Raw genomic sequence first — 15,642 nt, forward strand, 5'->3', positions numbered from 1 at the left:
AATTTAAAAAAAAAAACAGCTTTGGCATTGTCTTTTTGTAGGTGGCATCGTTTTTTGCAAAGGCCTACCTGGGGAAGTTGGACCTCCCGGCCAGGTGGGGCCTCCAGGAATCCCAGGTGTCGATGGGCACAAAGGTGAGTTCAATCAACAGTGTTGTTCTGTTAGAATAAGCCGCTCTCATCACCATGCTAGTCACTGATTTGCCCCACAGGACAGTAATAATCCCAAACAACAGTCAAGGACAGCTTCTTTTCCAAAAGCATTAGCTCAGCCTTGCTTTATCTGTCAATCATTCATGTATCTACCACCCATGCAATAGACCATGGGCTATTCCTAGAATGTGAGTTATCTCCCACCCTCAAAGAGAGAAACACTGAAAAAATACTAGCCATTTTACATTAAACTCAGGGTTTTCTAAGAACACTGAGAACCTCAGATCGACAAAGTAAGCAGTGACAACAGATGAATGATTTTTTATTAGTATGGGCAATTTCCTACATGGTTTTCGCTCCATGAGAAAAGCGTCCAGTGTGAGAAGGGACGGAGCGTCTGGAAACCGTCCTTTCTGCAGCTGTGGTGCGGGTGTGTGAGTAACACGAGCGTGCTTTTGTTGCAGGGGAACCAGGCCTCTCGTGCACAGAGTGTCCTTCTGTCCCAGGGCCTCCGGGCGCCCCAGGACCGCCGGGGTTAGATGGCATGAAAGGAGTCCCAGGTACAGACTATTTGCAAACAAGTATGTTTGCAGGTACAAAACGCTCCACTCACTGGGGGATGGAAAAGGACAGCGGACTACTGGATGTGGTTTGCGTGAACTCAGAGGGAGATTGCCCCCAAACATACTGTTAACATACAGTAAGACAAAGTCACATAAAAGCTGGCATTTCCCCGTTTCATTTCAGTTGCTGAACTGTAGCAAAGTACTGTGTTATCCCGGCATTGTAAACTCAGAATCTCCCAAGGGGCCAACCAGCAGGAAATTCGGAGGACTGAAGCAACCGAACTAACCACCTGCCGCTTTTTTCTTCCACAAACAAATGAGCTCTTTCCTCGTTTTTTCTTGAAAGACACCACCCTTCTCTGTTCATTGGTTCATATTCCCACTTTTGATAGAATTAAGGGTGTATGCACTATTTCACATTTTTAGGGATACAAGCACAATAGAAAAGTATAACAGGTCCTCAAATAATGTCATTTCATTCAACATCATTTCATTTTAACATTGATGAGATGCCATAGGAACTTAATTCTTGCTCATATCGATTAGTCTAGGTAAAACTTTGATCAAATCACCCATGTCATTTCACCGCAGTTCCCAGAACCTATCAAAGACATTAGGTGAGGACTAATTGAACACCACTGGCTTCCGTGCGGGGGACAATAGAGAGTAGTAGGGAGTGTGGTAAACTGGAGGGCGCATTAAAAGGGGCCTTCAGACACTCAACTCCAGCCTATTGTTAATTGGTTAATAAATCTTCCCAGTTTCATAAAAAGAAAGAAATTGGAATTTTTATCTAAAAATTTTGTATTTAAAAAAAATATTAGCCATCAATTTTTGAAGGAGGACTAAATAAAGCATATGTCACTTCACTTGTCACCCTCTGCCAAACCAGGACCCTCTACCCCAACACTGTTGCTCCAGGCTGCCCCTGCCTCTGCTGGCCTTCGCAGAACTGGCTGCGGACAAAACCTTGGAACAGAAAAAAATCTATGTTAGTTGGTCTTCTCTACCTTTTGTGCCCCTCGCCTGGCTACCCAGGGTGTCTCCCATGGTCCCACACACGCTCCTGGTTCAGCCTTGGTCTTTAGACATCGTTATCAAATTATTTACCATTAAGTAGTAAGAGCTCAAGTTATGGAGCCCTTGGTCAGTGTGTGAGGCGCTGTGCTAGGTGCTGACGTGCCATCTAGGCCTCCACTCCTTGCTCATCAGCCCTAGAGGTAAGTGCTATCTTAGCCCCATTTGACAGATGAGCATGTTGAGGCATACGATGACATAGCTAGTGAGTGCTGGGAGCCTGGACTCAAGTCCCGTCAGCCTCCTCCAGAGGCAGGCCTTTCCCTCTACACTGCATCCCTCCATTGCTGAACCAAGGCAGCCCTGAAGGGGAGTTAATGCAAAAGCTACCTGCCAACATACGTAACAGGGTGTGTGCATGTTACCACCGTCCAGTAGACATTGTCAATGGCCCGGGGGTCTTGGGGGAAGCTGGTGCTCCGCCCAAGGAAAGCAGGCTAATGGAGGCAGCTGTGGGCACCATGGACAACCAGCAGAGCACACGCGTTGTGTCACTCTCAAGCCCTACCTGCATCTTTGTTTGTTGTATTAGTGTTTTATTAGAGTTGTCCCAATTTTTGCCTGTTTGCTCTCCTCTGCCTGTCCCAGCCCCTGCTCCCACAGTCAATCCCCACCCTGTTGTCTATGTTCATGGGTCATTCGTGCATGTTCCTTGCTTAGCTCCTTCCCCTTCCTTCCCTCCTGGTCCCCCTCCCCCCATCCTCTGATTGCTGTCAGTCTGTTCTTGTTTCCATGCCTCTCGTTCTGTTTTGTTCCCTTGTTTGTTTCCTCTCCCAAACTTTATCAACACCTTAGTGACTTCGTGATCGCTGCCCTCTGACTCCCCGAGACAGTCCTCAGGGGAAAGAAGGGGCAAAGGGCAGGGGGCGTGGTTCTTCACAGGGCAGCTCTTCAGTGCCCAAGTCTCTGGGGAATGTTCTATTGAAACAAAAAATTAAAAGGGAGGAAGAAGGGAGGGAAGAGATAAAAGGAAAGCGATCATTATTTTCCTGCTTTGCCCTTGAGTGACCTCTGGTGCAGGGTTGAGCAGCTCCCTGCTGCCGAGCACCTGGCTGCCCTGCTGTGCTTTCCTGTTTCCCCTGCACTGGCACGTGACAGGCACAGTGTAGAGCTTGAAAAACACACACACACACACACACACACACACACGCACACACGCGCATGCAGTAAAACCATTCAGATTTCTGTCAAAACATATATATATCCTGGCTCACATCTTGCAAAATAAGATCTGAACATTTTGTTCATAAACGGACCTGCGATTCATTCAAAAGATCCTCTAAAGCAATCATGTTTACAGAGATGCTGACGTACCTATAGTGAGTCTAAAATTGTGCAGCGAATGCAGTTTGGCAGCAGAGATCCAAAGCCTCAGAAAAGTTTGTGCCCTTTGACCCTGCCGTTGAACATTTAGGAATTTATTGTAAAGAAAATAATTGGATACATTTGGAGAGGTACTGATAAACATCCAGGGATATTCATCCTAGCATTGTTTACAGTAGCCAAAGTTGAAAAAACAGTCTAAATGCCTAAAAATAGCCGTCAGCTGGGTAAATGATTGTCCACACACAACAGGCTACTATGTACCCATTTAAGTGAGGCTATAAATCTATATTTATTCATTTATCAGTTATAAATACATATTTGTTTAGTGCATTTATGGCTATAAAATTCTATGAGTAATACACGTGAAAATTGTAGCAAATCCTGTCGTCTGGTGGTAGATTTATGGGTGATTTTAATGAGCTGAACTTTTTTACAATGAGCTCATATTATCACCATAAAAAATGTGTCTTTAAAATTATAAAGACAAGAATCTCAGGAAGCTACAATTTTTGAGTTCTTGTGCTGTTTACATTTTCTCTTCGTCGAGTGATTTTCTCCCGTTCTCTTCTCACACCTCATGTTTTGAGCTAGAAGTTGTCTTTCTTTGCCCAGGAAAAAGACATTGATCTTTTTCACACACCACGTCACCCTCACTGCTCAGAGTTGGTGTCCGATGAGCAGTTACCGATTCATTGCTTTTCAGGAGAACGAGGGGCAGCCGGCAGTAAAGGAAGCCCGGGGTCCCCAGGAAGTGCGGGTCTCCCAGGATTTCCAGTAAGATTCCATGGTTTTGAAGCTTTACTTTCAGGTGGGAGAGCGGAGCACTCAATCTGGCAATACAGTTGTACCACACCTAGGTTATCGGTTTGGTGCCTGGCAAAGCACGGGCACTTGCCAGACACTTGTCGATTGAATGATGGAATGAACAATGTGTGAATGAATTAGTGAATTTAAAGGGATGTCAGAGACAGGAGGGAAATGAGTGGTGGCTTGGGGAGGAGGTTGAGAATCGGGATTGACTGCGGATGGGTTTGCGGGAATTTGGGGGAGTGATAAAAATGTTTTACACTGAATGGGGTGATTGTAGCATAAATGTACACATTTATTTTAAAAGTCATTGAATTGTGTTCTTACGAAGGACATATTTTATGGTATTTAAATTATGCCTCAAGGGAGTTGTTAAAAATTTAAATTTTGATTATCATAGTGAATCAGAAAGTTATATGTGGATAACTGTATTTATGTAAATCAAATTATCTAGAGATGCATGTTAATGCATCTGATATTCTAACATAATCTGAATATTCTAACATAATCTGAATTATGATTATTGTATCATTTGTATGTGTATCATATTGTATTACATTATTGGTGTGTGTTGCATTGTCTAAAAATCTATATATGTTCCATTCAAATTAAAAAGTTTTTGTTGAGATTTTTTTTTTGAGATTGACCAAAACGACTCTACCCAACAGCAACGCAGACTCATTTCTATGCCACCCTAGGGATTTCCGGGTGCTCAGGGTGACCCAGGGCTTAAAGGAGAAAAAGGTGAAGCACCCCAGCCAGTTGGACAAGTAGGTGACCCGGGGGATCCGGGGCCCAGCGGGCAGCCTGGACTAAGAGGCCTGGATGGCACTCCTGGGACCGCTGGAGTACAGGGACCACCAGGAACCAAAGGCGAGCCGGTCAGTATCTAGTAACTTTTTCCAAATTACTCTCCCTACAAGTGGCATGCTCTAAAGTTAAGACATAAGGTGATTTTCTTTCAAAAAAACCTGTTGGGCACTCAGCACGTTCTTCCCCCTACCTGCAGAATGAGGTGTCTTCAAACCAGAGCGTGTGTTTATTGTGTTTTGACAAAACAGGTAACACTCAATGGATTTTTTTTAGGGCAATTAAAATTCTCCATGGTAATAACCTTGACTCATACATGAGTTACAATTTCACATTTGTGCCAAATGAATTTATAAGAAATTCAGAAAATGATTACCAATGGGAAGTTTTAGTGGGTAGTTTAGGGGCAATGTTTATTCTTTACAGTAAAAATAAATGCATGAAAGGACTGAATAGTTAGGTATAGAGCAGTCAAATAAAGAGATCAAATGTTTTGTCATTGACATTATTTAAGCTTATGTGAGTCTGATCTCTTTGCATAAGATAGACTCTCTCACTGGTTCGTTTGAGAGATTCCTACCAGGAAGCTCAGAAGGCGGTAGCCCAGCCAGCCTGGCCTGTGGCAGGCCAGCCTTTCCCAGGGTGAATCCGTGTCAGCCAGTTAAAAGGGTCCCACCTCAAAGAAGGAAACTGGGCAAACAGATCTAAAGGTTCATGTGCACGTCCCTTAATGTCAGAATATGAATTGTGACTCCCGAAGGTGGATACGGTATGTGGTCTTTCCTGAACCTTTGGGACACCAGAGCCCTTTTCTGGATGGGAGCCATTGGCAGAGCCTTGGTGAGCCAGTAGGCTGTCCACAGCATGGTAGCGCGCTTTGTAGAGGGGCGGGGTCCAGTAGAGGGGCGGAGTCCAGTAGAGGGGCGGAGTCCAGTAGAGGGCGGAGTCCAGGACACTTTGGCTGCGGTATTAACAGAGTTCATGGGATGCTCCCGTATGCCACTTGCATCTTCCCAGTTCCTTCATTCTCTCTGTCTGGTAGAGATGTTCCAGAAAGTGAGAAAACCAGGGAGCTGATCTGTCGGGCCTTCGCCCTGTCATTTTAAAAGAGGGACAAGGACCACTTAGCCACGTGTAGATACCAAACAATGCAAAATTCAGTCCATGTTGGGGAGGAAGTTGTCAAATTCAACTTCTTTAAAACATTCCATTGATTTTCAATGTTATAACCTACAAACTATTTTAAAGAGATATTTCATAAGAAAAATATTAATACAGATCGTGTATCTCTTTTGTAAGGGAAATAAAAGTTTGCTGTCCTGGCTTGATTTTAGAAATGTACTATTAACATGAATGTCACTTCCTTTTGAACTGCTGGCTGATCTGAGCCACGTCTGAGGGTCTGTTACCGCGTGGGCAGCAACCCGCTGTAGGGCGTCTCTACAGAGTTCCAAGTGAATGGAATGTGGCTGGATACCAAAGGGCACGAAACCGTAGAGCACCCTCATCCTAGTGATGATCTACTACAGGCGGCAACTGCTTTTTAACTCAGCACCTTCTCAGTGCTGCCTAAGGGCATCTGCGTTCATGGTGATGTGACCCTGTGGGAGGAAACACCTTGATGAAGTGTCCAACCGTGTTCCTGTTGCCACAGGCCCTCCGTGGTGAGAAGGGGGACCAGGGTCCTCCAGGGGGTCCTGGCATCCCTGGGCCCCCAGGACCCGCAGGACCAGCGGGCCCACCAGGCTACGGACAGCGGGGAGAGCCTGGTCCAAAGGGTGCCCAAGGAGTTCCTGGAACCCGTGGACCACCTGGAGAAGCCGGTTGGTTAGTTTTCTTTCCAGTCCTGTTTTCCTGGGGAGTGGGCTGGTCATTCCTAGGGCCAGGGGAGCCCCCTGAAGACCAGTGGATATATAGGAACTCATTCTAATAAGTAGAACATGCCAACCCATAGATAGTTGGAAAGAACATATAGGACATTTTAGAGAAAAACCTATTATTTCCTGTTACTGAGCAATTCAGCTAAAATTTCCAAGGACAATCTATATCCATTACTGACATAGTAAGTATATGGAATGAATAGACCCTAAGGGATGAGTGGAAGTTGGTTACTGTAAACAAAGGGGAGGCAAAACCCTATGAACTTGATCTTGAGATGCTTCTTCTAGGTTTTAAGGGTCCACCAATGTTATTGCAGATTTATCCATCTTGATTCATAATGTAGTGAGCCATTTATAAAGAAAACTGGAAAGCAGCCGAGACAAATGAAGAAAACTTGTCTCACAATAGTTTTAGGCGCACAGTAACTTTGGGATCCGTATGTACCCATCAGAGTGGCTGGATTCAGGAGGGATCCGATCCTCGGTGTTTCTCTGTGGTGGAGAACGAGATGGAATACGAGAAGTGCATGTTACTGACAGTTCTAAATAAGTAACACTACCCTGGCCAAGCTTTCCTCCTTACATCACTGTGAAGGGTGAACCCAACGATCCAGTGGTCTCCTAATCTTTCTATAGCATCCCTCGCTGGATAAAAAGTTTTGAGTGGTCATCCCCAGAGTATTCACGTATAAATTGCATGCATGCAAGTCTGTCCACGCATGTATGTACAGCTTATTTTATGGTTATCTGTGCAATGCATTCTTCCCTGTGCCTCACTTTCAAGGATGCTGTCCAAATCTACCTTACCACTTACTTATGTGTGGTCCAAAACCTAAGAATGCTTTTTCTTAAATGATTGGGACAAACTTTTGAACACTATTTTGTGACATGTGAAAATTCCGTGAAATTCGGGTTTCGGTGTCCGCGGAGAAAGTGTCACTGGCAGACAGCCCCAGAGCTCACTAACACACTCTCCCCGGCTGCTGTCACGCTCTGACGGCAGAGGTGAACGGTTGTGCCAGAGACCTGGGCGCAAAGCCGAAATTCTCTCCTGTGTGGCCCCGGACGGGGAAAGCTGGCTCAATCGTCTCGTAATCCATCTTCAAACCCTCTTCTGCTCTAACCCTGGATCTTTAGTGAAGGGCTCCAATGTCTCAAAATATATTATCATCCGATTTTCGTATAACACTCGTATATACAATACTAGTCACTAATGTGTTTTTAATATTGGCCACTGTAGTTAGAACGCCAGCTCAGATCTTAACCAGCAGCATAGGCATCGTTTCCACAGCAACACATGAGGACCCTGTTGGGGAGGTTAGATACGCCCCACCTCCCAGACCCTCCAAAGGTTGCGAGGCCGGGATTCAAGTCCAGATCAGCTCCATTTCACGGCGTGTGCAATACACTACTCTGCCTTCCTGTCATAACCAGTCACCCAATCGACAAGCATCCTACCAGTATTCATCAATACTGAAGCAGAATTTACATTGTTAATTACTTTTAGAACAGGCTCCTTTCCCGTGAACCAGTGTGTTGGGCTATTAATTAAAATGAGGTTTAGTTAACAACAGGGGCTTATAAATATTTGTCAATAGAATAAGAAAACTTGTTTGGGCGGGTCATCTGGAAGCCCATTTTGGAGTCAATGTAAACAGGCGCAGTTTTTCAGATTCCTTGGAATATGTCTGTAAAGTCTTCGTTATCGTGTCATATATTATATATACTGTATTTTCTTTCTGAACCAAGAAAAGCTTCAGTATGCACACTAATCTCATGATCATGATTTTTTTAAGGTCCTAGGGGAGAAGTTGGTGTTGCAACTCCCGTCCCTGGGCCCCCAGGACCTCCAGGGCCCCCAGGCTGTGCCGGCCCCCAAGGTCCACCTGGTGAGCATCCCCTTGGCCAAGCCTGGTGCACAGCATCCGATGGCACCCTGACTTTCCTGGAACAACACTGTCCCCACTTTAAGGAAAAAATACATTCATTGGCTCCCAAAGCAAGCACAGGCCATTTTTGTCAGAGAACCAGCCAACAGGCAGGGGACTTGCTGTTGTCCTTTGAAGCTGTCCAGGTGATTCCCATTGGTACTTCTGATTCCGAAAGAGAATTTGATATAGTCACTTTAGAAGAACTGGCGGAGGAACACTCCTCATGGTTTTGGGTAGAGGAGCAAGGAATGGTTACCCATGGTTACTGCAGCGCCCGCCGCGTATTCACTGGAAAACTTAACTTCTTTGGCAATATGATCTAAAACTTCATTTTGCATGCATGGAGGGAAATGTATATAATTCAGAATAGCTAGGATATTTCTTTTTAAGAGTTTAATTATATTTTCCAAATTATTTGCAGTTCCTAGTGACTAGTCCATTGGATAGTAATGGAGAGGAGGTCAGGGTTATGGTAAAGGTTATTTCTCAACACCCAAACCTGCCTGGGATGACATGGAAACGTAGGCATTCGGTGTTCGGGCAACATAAAGGAAGGCTGCTCACGTGGATGTGGATGTGTTGTTAAGGTTTCCCTGGACCCGAAGGACAGTATGGTGACCCAGGTGCTCCTGGGCCTGACGGCGATCCAGGAATTCCAGGAGTTGGATTCCCCGGGCCTCCTGGACCCAAGGGTAAGTTAACAAACTTAACACATAGGTCCCTTGTGGGCACATAGAAACTATAAATATATATAATGCACACCATGAGAAATATCCCTAATGTCCTTGAAAGCGATGTTTTCCATCAGGCTTAAATGGGGGGAAATGTCTTACAATAACATTAGGTGAAAAGGCTTAATTCACTTTGATGCGTGCAGTCTCATCTCAATCATACTTTTAATGCATATAAAAAACTGGAAGAAAACACCACAGTGATGCTTCTTGATAATAGGATTATATTGAATTCTTTCTTTTCTTCTTAATAGATGCCTGCACTTGTACATTTATGCATTTCTTCAGTTTATACATCTTTTCCATTAAAAAGAGAACTATTAAATTGTACATAGCTGATTTCCTATACACTCCAAAATAAATCACAGAAGTTATTTTCCTTTAGGGGAAAAAAGTGCTATTTCTCATCACAGGGGACACTCCAGAGAAACCCAGATGCCAAGAACTTGAACAGCGAGCCTGAGGCTCCCCACTGACAGCCACGTCAGTGTCCTGTCCGAGGGAACTGGACTGTCACACAGAACTCCAGATTTCATAATAATTTTATGTTTGTTTCAATGTTACTGAAAGTGTTGGTCAAAATATAGTGCATTTTTGATGCTTCACCTCTTAAATTAGTGTGTCATCAATGTTTTATCATACATCAATTGTGCCTAAACATGGGAATATTGATCCTAATTTATGAGTATTTGAAAGAAAAAATGTAGTCAGAGTTTTCATGTGGCCCCGTGAACGGCTTTGACTGTGGTTTCTTGGACCCCGCATGGAGACAGCAGCATCCCCTACGGGGCCGCCTTCTGGAAGGAGACGCTAAAACTGCGGGCACCAGCCCTGGCCTCGGAGCTCCTGGAAGGTGAAGAGTAAAAATTCCCCAGTGAAGTCTGATGAATCCCATGAACTCACTGTTATTTAAAATTGGTCAAACTAGGGGCACAAAGGAACTCTCCGAAGGCAGCTTTGCTCCATCAGGGTTTCCTCTTCTGAACCACAAAACAGCAAAAATAATGTGTGTGACTTCTTTATCAATTCTCCCATCACAAGTGCATAGCAGAGCAGTTTACTCATCCCATTCAGTGGCTGCCACAGGGCATTAGAAGTAATTCCCCTGGACAATCCACATTGAGAAAGGCTAGTTAAGTGCTGAAAACACTGTGTATCTTGATCTGGCTCATGCTTACATAGACAGACATACACACACACACACACACACACACACAAATACATATTTGGCTGCACACTCAATGTAAAATACACTTTTTAAAAAAAAGCCAGCCCAATGGTCAACCAAGATCAGTGATTTAAAAAAATACTGAATCAAAATTGCAACGGCACTAAGCAACAAAAGTAGAGAAAGTAACTTCAAAAATTGGGAACCAGTGTAATCTGATTTGGAATTGAATATTTTAATTGCTAATTTAGCCATTGGCTTTCTCTACATTCAAACTTTCATAAAAACATCTACAGCCACTTGCCTCATAAAAAACATTCAGTAAAAAATAAGAGATACCACCCAGAATCTCTTAAGAAGAGTAATCATACAACCTTTATTGTTTTTTCCCTGTAGGAGACCCAGGTTTTCCAGGAAGAAAAGGATCACCAGGTCGTCCCGGAGAAGTGGGGAAGCCGGGGATACCTGGACAGCCAGGCCGCCCAGGAGCCAAGGTCTTTGAGAATTAAAATTCAGACTGAGATGGGGAAGAGGAGGAGCAATTCCAGTTGTCCAGTTAGGATGTTCCTGCCACTAGGAGGCTCTGTGTGCAGAAATTACCAATATACTTGTAGATGATAAAGGGGATGAATCTTTTTAAAGTTTCTCACACCATCCCTCCCTCTTAGAAAGGAACATAGAAAGTGCTTTTCTATTTCTTCCTTAATCTTCAGGAGCATTCATATTTAAAATGGGAGCACTCTTGAAAGGAACATGAATAGCTGTGAGAAAAAAAGTAGAGACATTTAGACTGTGTACAGAAAATCCCAGTGTTTTGAAAAAGTGGAGGTTTGAAAGAATTGCTAAGCATTATTTAATTTTAAAAAGTCAGCAAATACAGTTGCAGGGGAGAGTTGGTGGAATGGTGATGACCGTGAAGAAAGGGACCTAGAACCCCCATGATGAAGAGACCATTTTCAAGTTCAGAGCCCGAAAGACCAACCAATAGCCAGTGAGGACTTAGAAGCATGATCTGGCAAAACTAACACGGTTTCTGTGCTATAGGGAGAACCAGGACTAGCCATGCCTGGAGAACCAGGAACACCAGGTTTTCCAGGAGAAAGAGGCAATTCTGGGGAAAATGGAGAAATTGGACTCCCTGGATTTCCAGGTCTCCCTGGAATTCCAGGAGCTGCAGGGCTTGATGGACCACGAGGTACAACAGCAAGTGCGATTACTCTTCCCCCCTGAGCTCAGCTACAATGCAGCAGGTTGAATATGTAGGTGCTCTAGGGCCACAGAATTCTCCAACAAAGTCCTCGGTCAATAAATAGAACCTGCAGGGCCTAATTATCTTCCCACTCAACATCGTTGCTCTACCTTTGTTCCTTCTTTCTTTCTTAATGAGTATCCTCTGTATAAGACATATTAATGATATTAAATTTTGGTCTGATTTAAGGGGGGAGAAGTGACAGGAGAATGCTTGGGAGAGCAATAGTAAGACCTTGAGTCTTGGCCCCTGAATCTGTTCTTGGACTCTCTTTTTACAGGGGATCCAGGGCAGCCTGGACCTCCTGGAGAAAAAGGACTCCCGGGAAGATGCATAGAGGGTCCCAAGGGAGACCCAGGACTTCCAGGCTTAAATGGATTGAAAGGGCAACAAGGTAAGGGGAGGGCCTCAAACCTGTCACTAGAAGGGCAAGTGGCATGGGACTCCTGCTGTGCGCTTTGCTGTGTGACATGAGACTGTCCAGCAACACGTCCCGACCACTGTGCAGTGGGAAATGGCACGAAGCATAAACAAGCCTTGTCGTCGTGGATTTGTTACAGTGAGAGCCACCTGCAGAGTAGGAGACACGCAGTGAATATAGTGGGTTGGCTTGTGTCTTGTGAGAAAATATACAGACTAAATATGTATATAGATGTATATTTACACATATATGTATCTACATATAAACTCTCAGAAAGAGTTTTACCTTTATGGGTATATTAAAGTGGTAAATTTATTTATCTTTATTATTAAAATAGAGTAAATTTCCTGTTAAACAAATTATAAACTAAAATACGAGGTCTGTCCAGAAAGTCCCCAGCCACATTAGGTGAAAAATAGAGACATTTATTGAAGAAAAAAACAGAGACAAAAAACACTGTACACGGGACAGTGATGCCTCAGTCGCTTTCAAAGTAGGCACAGTTTGGACCTCACACAGTTCTCCCAGTCACCCTCAGCTGTCCTGTCATACTTTCCTGCATTTCATTGACAGTCTGAAATCTCTTCCATTTCAAAGGTGATTTTAGTTTTTGGAAAAGCCAGAAGTCTCGGGGCGCCAAATCTGGACTGTAGTGGGGCTGAGTCACCTGAGTGACTGATGTTACGTGAAAAACTCTGCACAAGACGTGATGCATGAGTGGGCACATTGTTGTGACGAAGCTGCCAATCACCAGTTGCCCATAGCTGCGGCCTTCTGACTCATCCCAAGAGTTTCAGTGGGGGAATGTTCAAGCTGAATGCAAAATCTGACACAGATTCATTGCTCTACTCACTCGGTCATTTTGAATGTGACAGTCACACAATACACCTGCTCACTCAGTGTCTACCGACCCCACTGACTAGTACAGTGAAGTCAACATTGCTTACTACTCTTCATTCCAGTCCACTCTCCTTGTCCAAGTTACATCAATGTCGTACAAACCATCCTTATTATATCAACAAAGGCTGGACTTTTTCCAGACAGATCTCAAATGTAGCTGATTGCTTTAAATCAATCTAAAAGAAAGGGTATAAAAATAAATCTAAATTATGCATACTAGAGCGTCCAGATGATGGGAAACTTACTCATCTTTTTGGCTCCTTTCAATCAGATCTGTGAACTCTCTCTGGGAAAAGTCCTTTAGAACTCAGCTAATGCCTCGCATACCACTGTGTGTTCACAAACAAATCTTCCCCAAAGGCATTCACTGTTGCAACAGTGCTCTCACTGCATGCAGAGGCTCGCTTCGTGTGAGTGGCACTGAACGTGCTCTGTGAGTTAAAGACTGAGCAGCAGTCACTAAGTGCAGTCCCAGGATGTGCCTGCAGGACCAGAAAGTAGATCTAAGTTCTCTATTTTATTACTGCATGCAACGTTGAAACAGGAAGTTAAAGCCACAGGGACCTTAAAGTTCTTACAGGAGGGGAAACCGACCGGCCAACCAGTCAGTCAATTTGATAAGTGTGTGGTTTATTTAGCCCAGAATCACAAATCTCAATATTTACAGCCATGCATTATTTCTGGAGTCAGTGGGGAAAGCACTTGTGTGTTCTTTCCATCCATTTCTTCCTTCCTTCATTCTTATATAGGCAGAAAAGGCGAAACAGGACGAAAAGGAGACCCAGGGATTCCGGGCATGGATAGCTCAGGATTGCCTGGAGAACCTGGACCACCAGGAATGCCAGGTCATCGAGGAGAGATGGGACCACCTGGTCCAAAAGGATATCCAGGAAACCCAGGATTTGTAGGGCCACCAGGTACCCTTTCTTGTGCCTTTATTTATTTACTTTTATTGTTCAGTTACAGTTGACATACAACATTAGTTTCAGATGTACAACATGGTGATATTTATATACCTTATGAAGTGATCACTCTGAAAATTCTAATACCCATATTACACCACAGTTATCACAACATTATTGACTATACTCCCTCTGCTGTATTTTCCATCCTTATGACTGTTTTGTAACTACTGATTTTTATTTGTTAATCCCTTCCCCTTCTTCCACCCATTCCCCAAACCTCCCTCCCACCTGGCAGCTATCAAAATGTTCTTTGTGCCTATGAGTTTGTTTTTGTTTTGTTTGTTCATTTATCCTGCTTTTTTCTTATTCCATATAGAAGTGAAATCATATGGCATGTGTCTTTCTCTGTCTGACTTATTTCACTCAGCATGATTCCCTCTAGGCTAGCGATGTCCAACCAGCACGCCAGGAGGATTTTAAAAGCATGCAACACCTGATTATTTGTCAGGGGCACTGCCCTCGGTTCCCCGAGATGGTCAAACAAGACAATGACAACAGCCAACACAACCATGGCCGTCCGGTGTGAATGAATCAAAATTATACCAAATTTCTGTTGGAATTTTAGCCCCTGAGATGAAAAAGTTTGACCATTGCTGCTCTAGGCCCATCTGCGTTGCTCCAGACGACAAAGTTTTCTTTTCTCTCTTTTTTAATGGCTGAGTCATACCCATTGTACATATGCACCACTTCTTTATCCACTCGTCTACTGATGGGCACTGAGGTTGCCTCCATAGCTCGGCTACTGTAACTAATGCTGCAATGGCCATAGGGATGTCTCTGTGTTCTCACATTCGTGTTTGGGGCTTCTTCAGATAAATACCTGAGGTGGAATTGCTGGGTTCCTCTTTGCGTCTTACAGGCTTTGTTTTAAAGTCTGTTTTGTCTGATATAAATATTGCTATCCCAGGTTTGGGGATTTTTTTCCCCCATTTTCATGAAATATGGAAACAAAAAAAAAACCTCACCTGAGGTCTTTTGATTGAAGCATTTAATCCATTTACAAGCTGGGCCTGGGGCCACTTAATAAGAGGTACTGAGCACAATGAAGCCAGGAGCTGTTTGTTTGGGGTTAGTGAACCTTCTGGAGGTTTTAGGTCCATAGCATGAATCAAAATAGGGCATTTGTATGGAAAAGCCACTGGAAGTGCTTGGGTGAGCCCAGAAGCTGGGTGGGTGGGGTCTCAGGGAATCGCCAGTTCGGGTTGAACAGTGTGAGCCAGGCTGATGGAGACTCAGATATGGTGTCTGCATGCTCGGTGGGGGTGGGGGAGGATGGGGAGGGATGGGCTCAGCAAAGGAACAAAGGCTTCTTCTGCTAGCCCTCCAGCCTGCACCCTGAAGCTGGACAATTCAGTTCCTTTTTTTTTTTTAATTTTTTTTTTTAATTATTTTTCAAGTATAGTTTTCTGTCTATTACTCCCATCCCATCCCACCCCCCATCCTCCCCCCTCCCTCCCATTTCCACCCTTCTCAGTTGTTGTCCATGTATCCTTTATATAGGTTCCTCTAAATCCCTCCCTTATTTCCCCTGAAATTCCCTCCCCTCTCCCCTCTGGTCACTGTCAGCCTGTTCTCTATTTCAGTGTCTTTGGTTATATTTTGCTTGCTTGTTTGCTTTGTTGTTTAGCTTCCTGTTAGAGGTGAGATCATATGGTATTT

General features: G+C 44.1%; 1 protein-coding gene across 1 annotated transcript in view; it reads left to right on the top strand.

The window, feature by feature from the left end:
• Window positions 1-15,642, top strand: part of COL4A3 (collagen type IV alpha 3 chain) — a 134,014-nt gene that overhangs the window by 83,919 nt on the left and 34,453 nt on the right. Inside the window, exons 22-32 of the mRNA XM_037029275.1 lie at window positions 42-134; window positions 617-712; window positions 3,825-3,895; window positions 4,627-4,809; window positions 6,393-6,561; window positions 8,415-8,507; window positions 9,137-9,241; window positions 10,845-10,942; window positions 11,493-11,643; window positions 11,978-12,091; window positions 13,768-13,935. Coding sequence (XP_036885170.1) covers window positions 42-134; window positions 617-712; window positions 3,825-3,895; window positions 4,627-4,809; window positions 6,393-6,561; window positions 8,415-8,507; window positions 9,137-9,241; window positions 10,845-10,942; window positions 11,493-11,643; window positions 11,978-12,091; window positions 13,768-13,935 — 1,341 coding nt within the window. The remainder of the gene's footprint in view (window positions 1-41; window positions 135-616; window positions 713-3,824; window positions 3,896-4,626; window positions 4,810-6,392; window positions 6,562-8,414; window positions 8,508-9,136; window positions 9,242-10,844; window positions 10,943-11,492; window positions 11,644-11,977; window positions 12,092-13,767; window positions 13,936-15,642) is intronic.

This window comes from Sturnira hondurensis, unplaced genomic scaffold (genome assembly GCF_014824575.4).
Source record: "Sturnira hondurensis isolate 20B ecotype Veracruz unplaced genomic scaffold, ASM1482457v3 Scaffold0020237, whole genome shotgun sequence".
Taxonomy (NCBI): Eukaryota; Metazoa; Chordata; class Mammalia; order Chiroptera; family Phyllostomidae; genus Sturnira; species Sturnira hondurensis.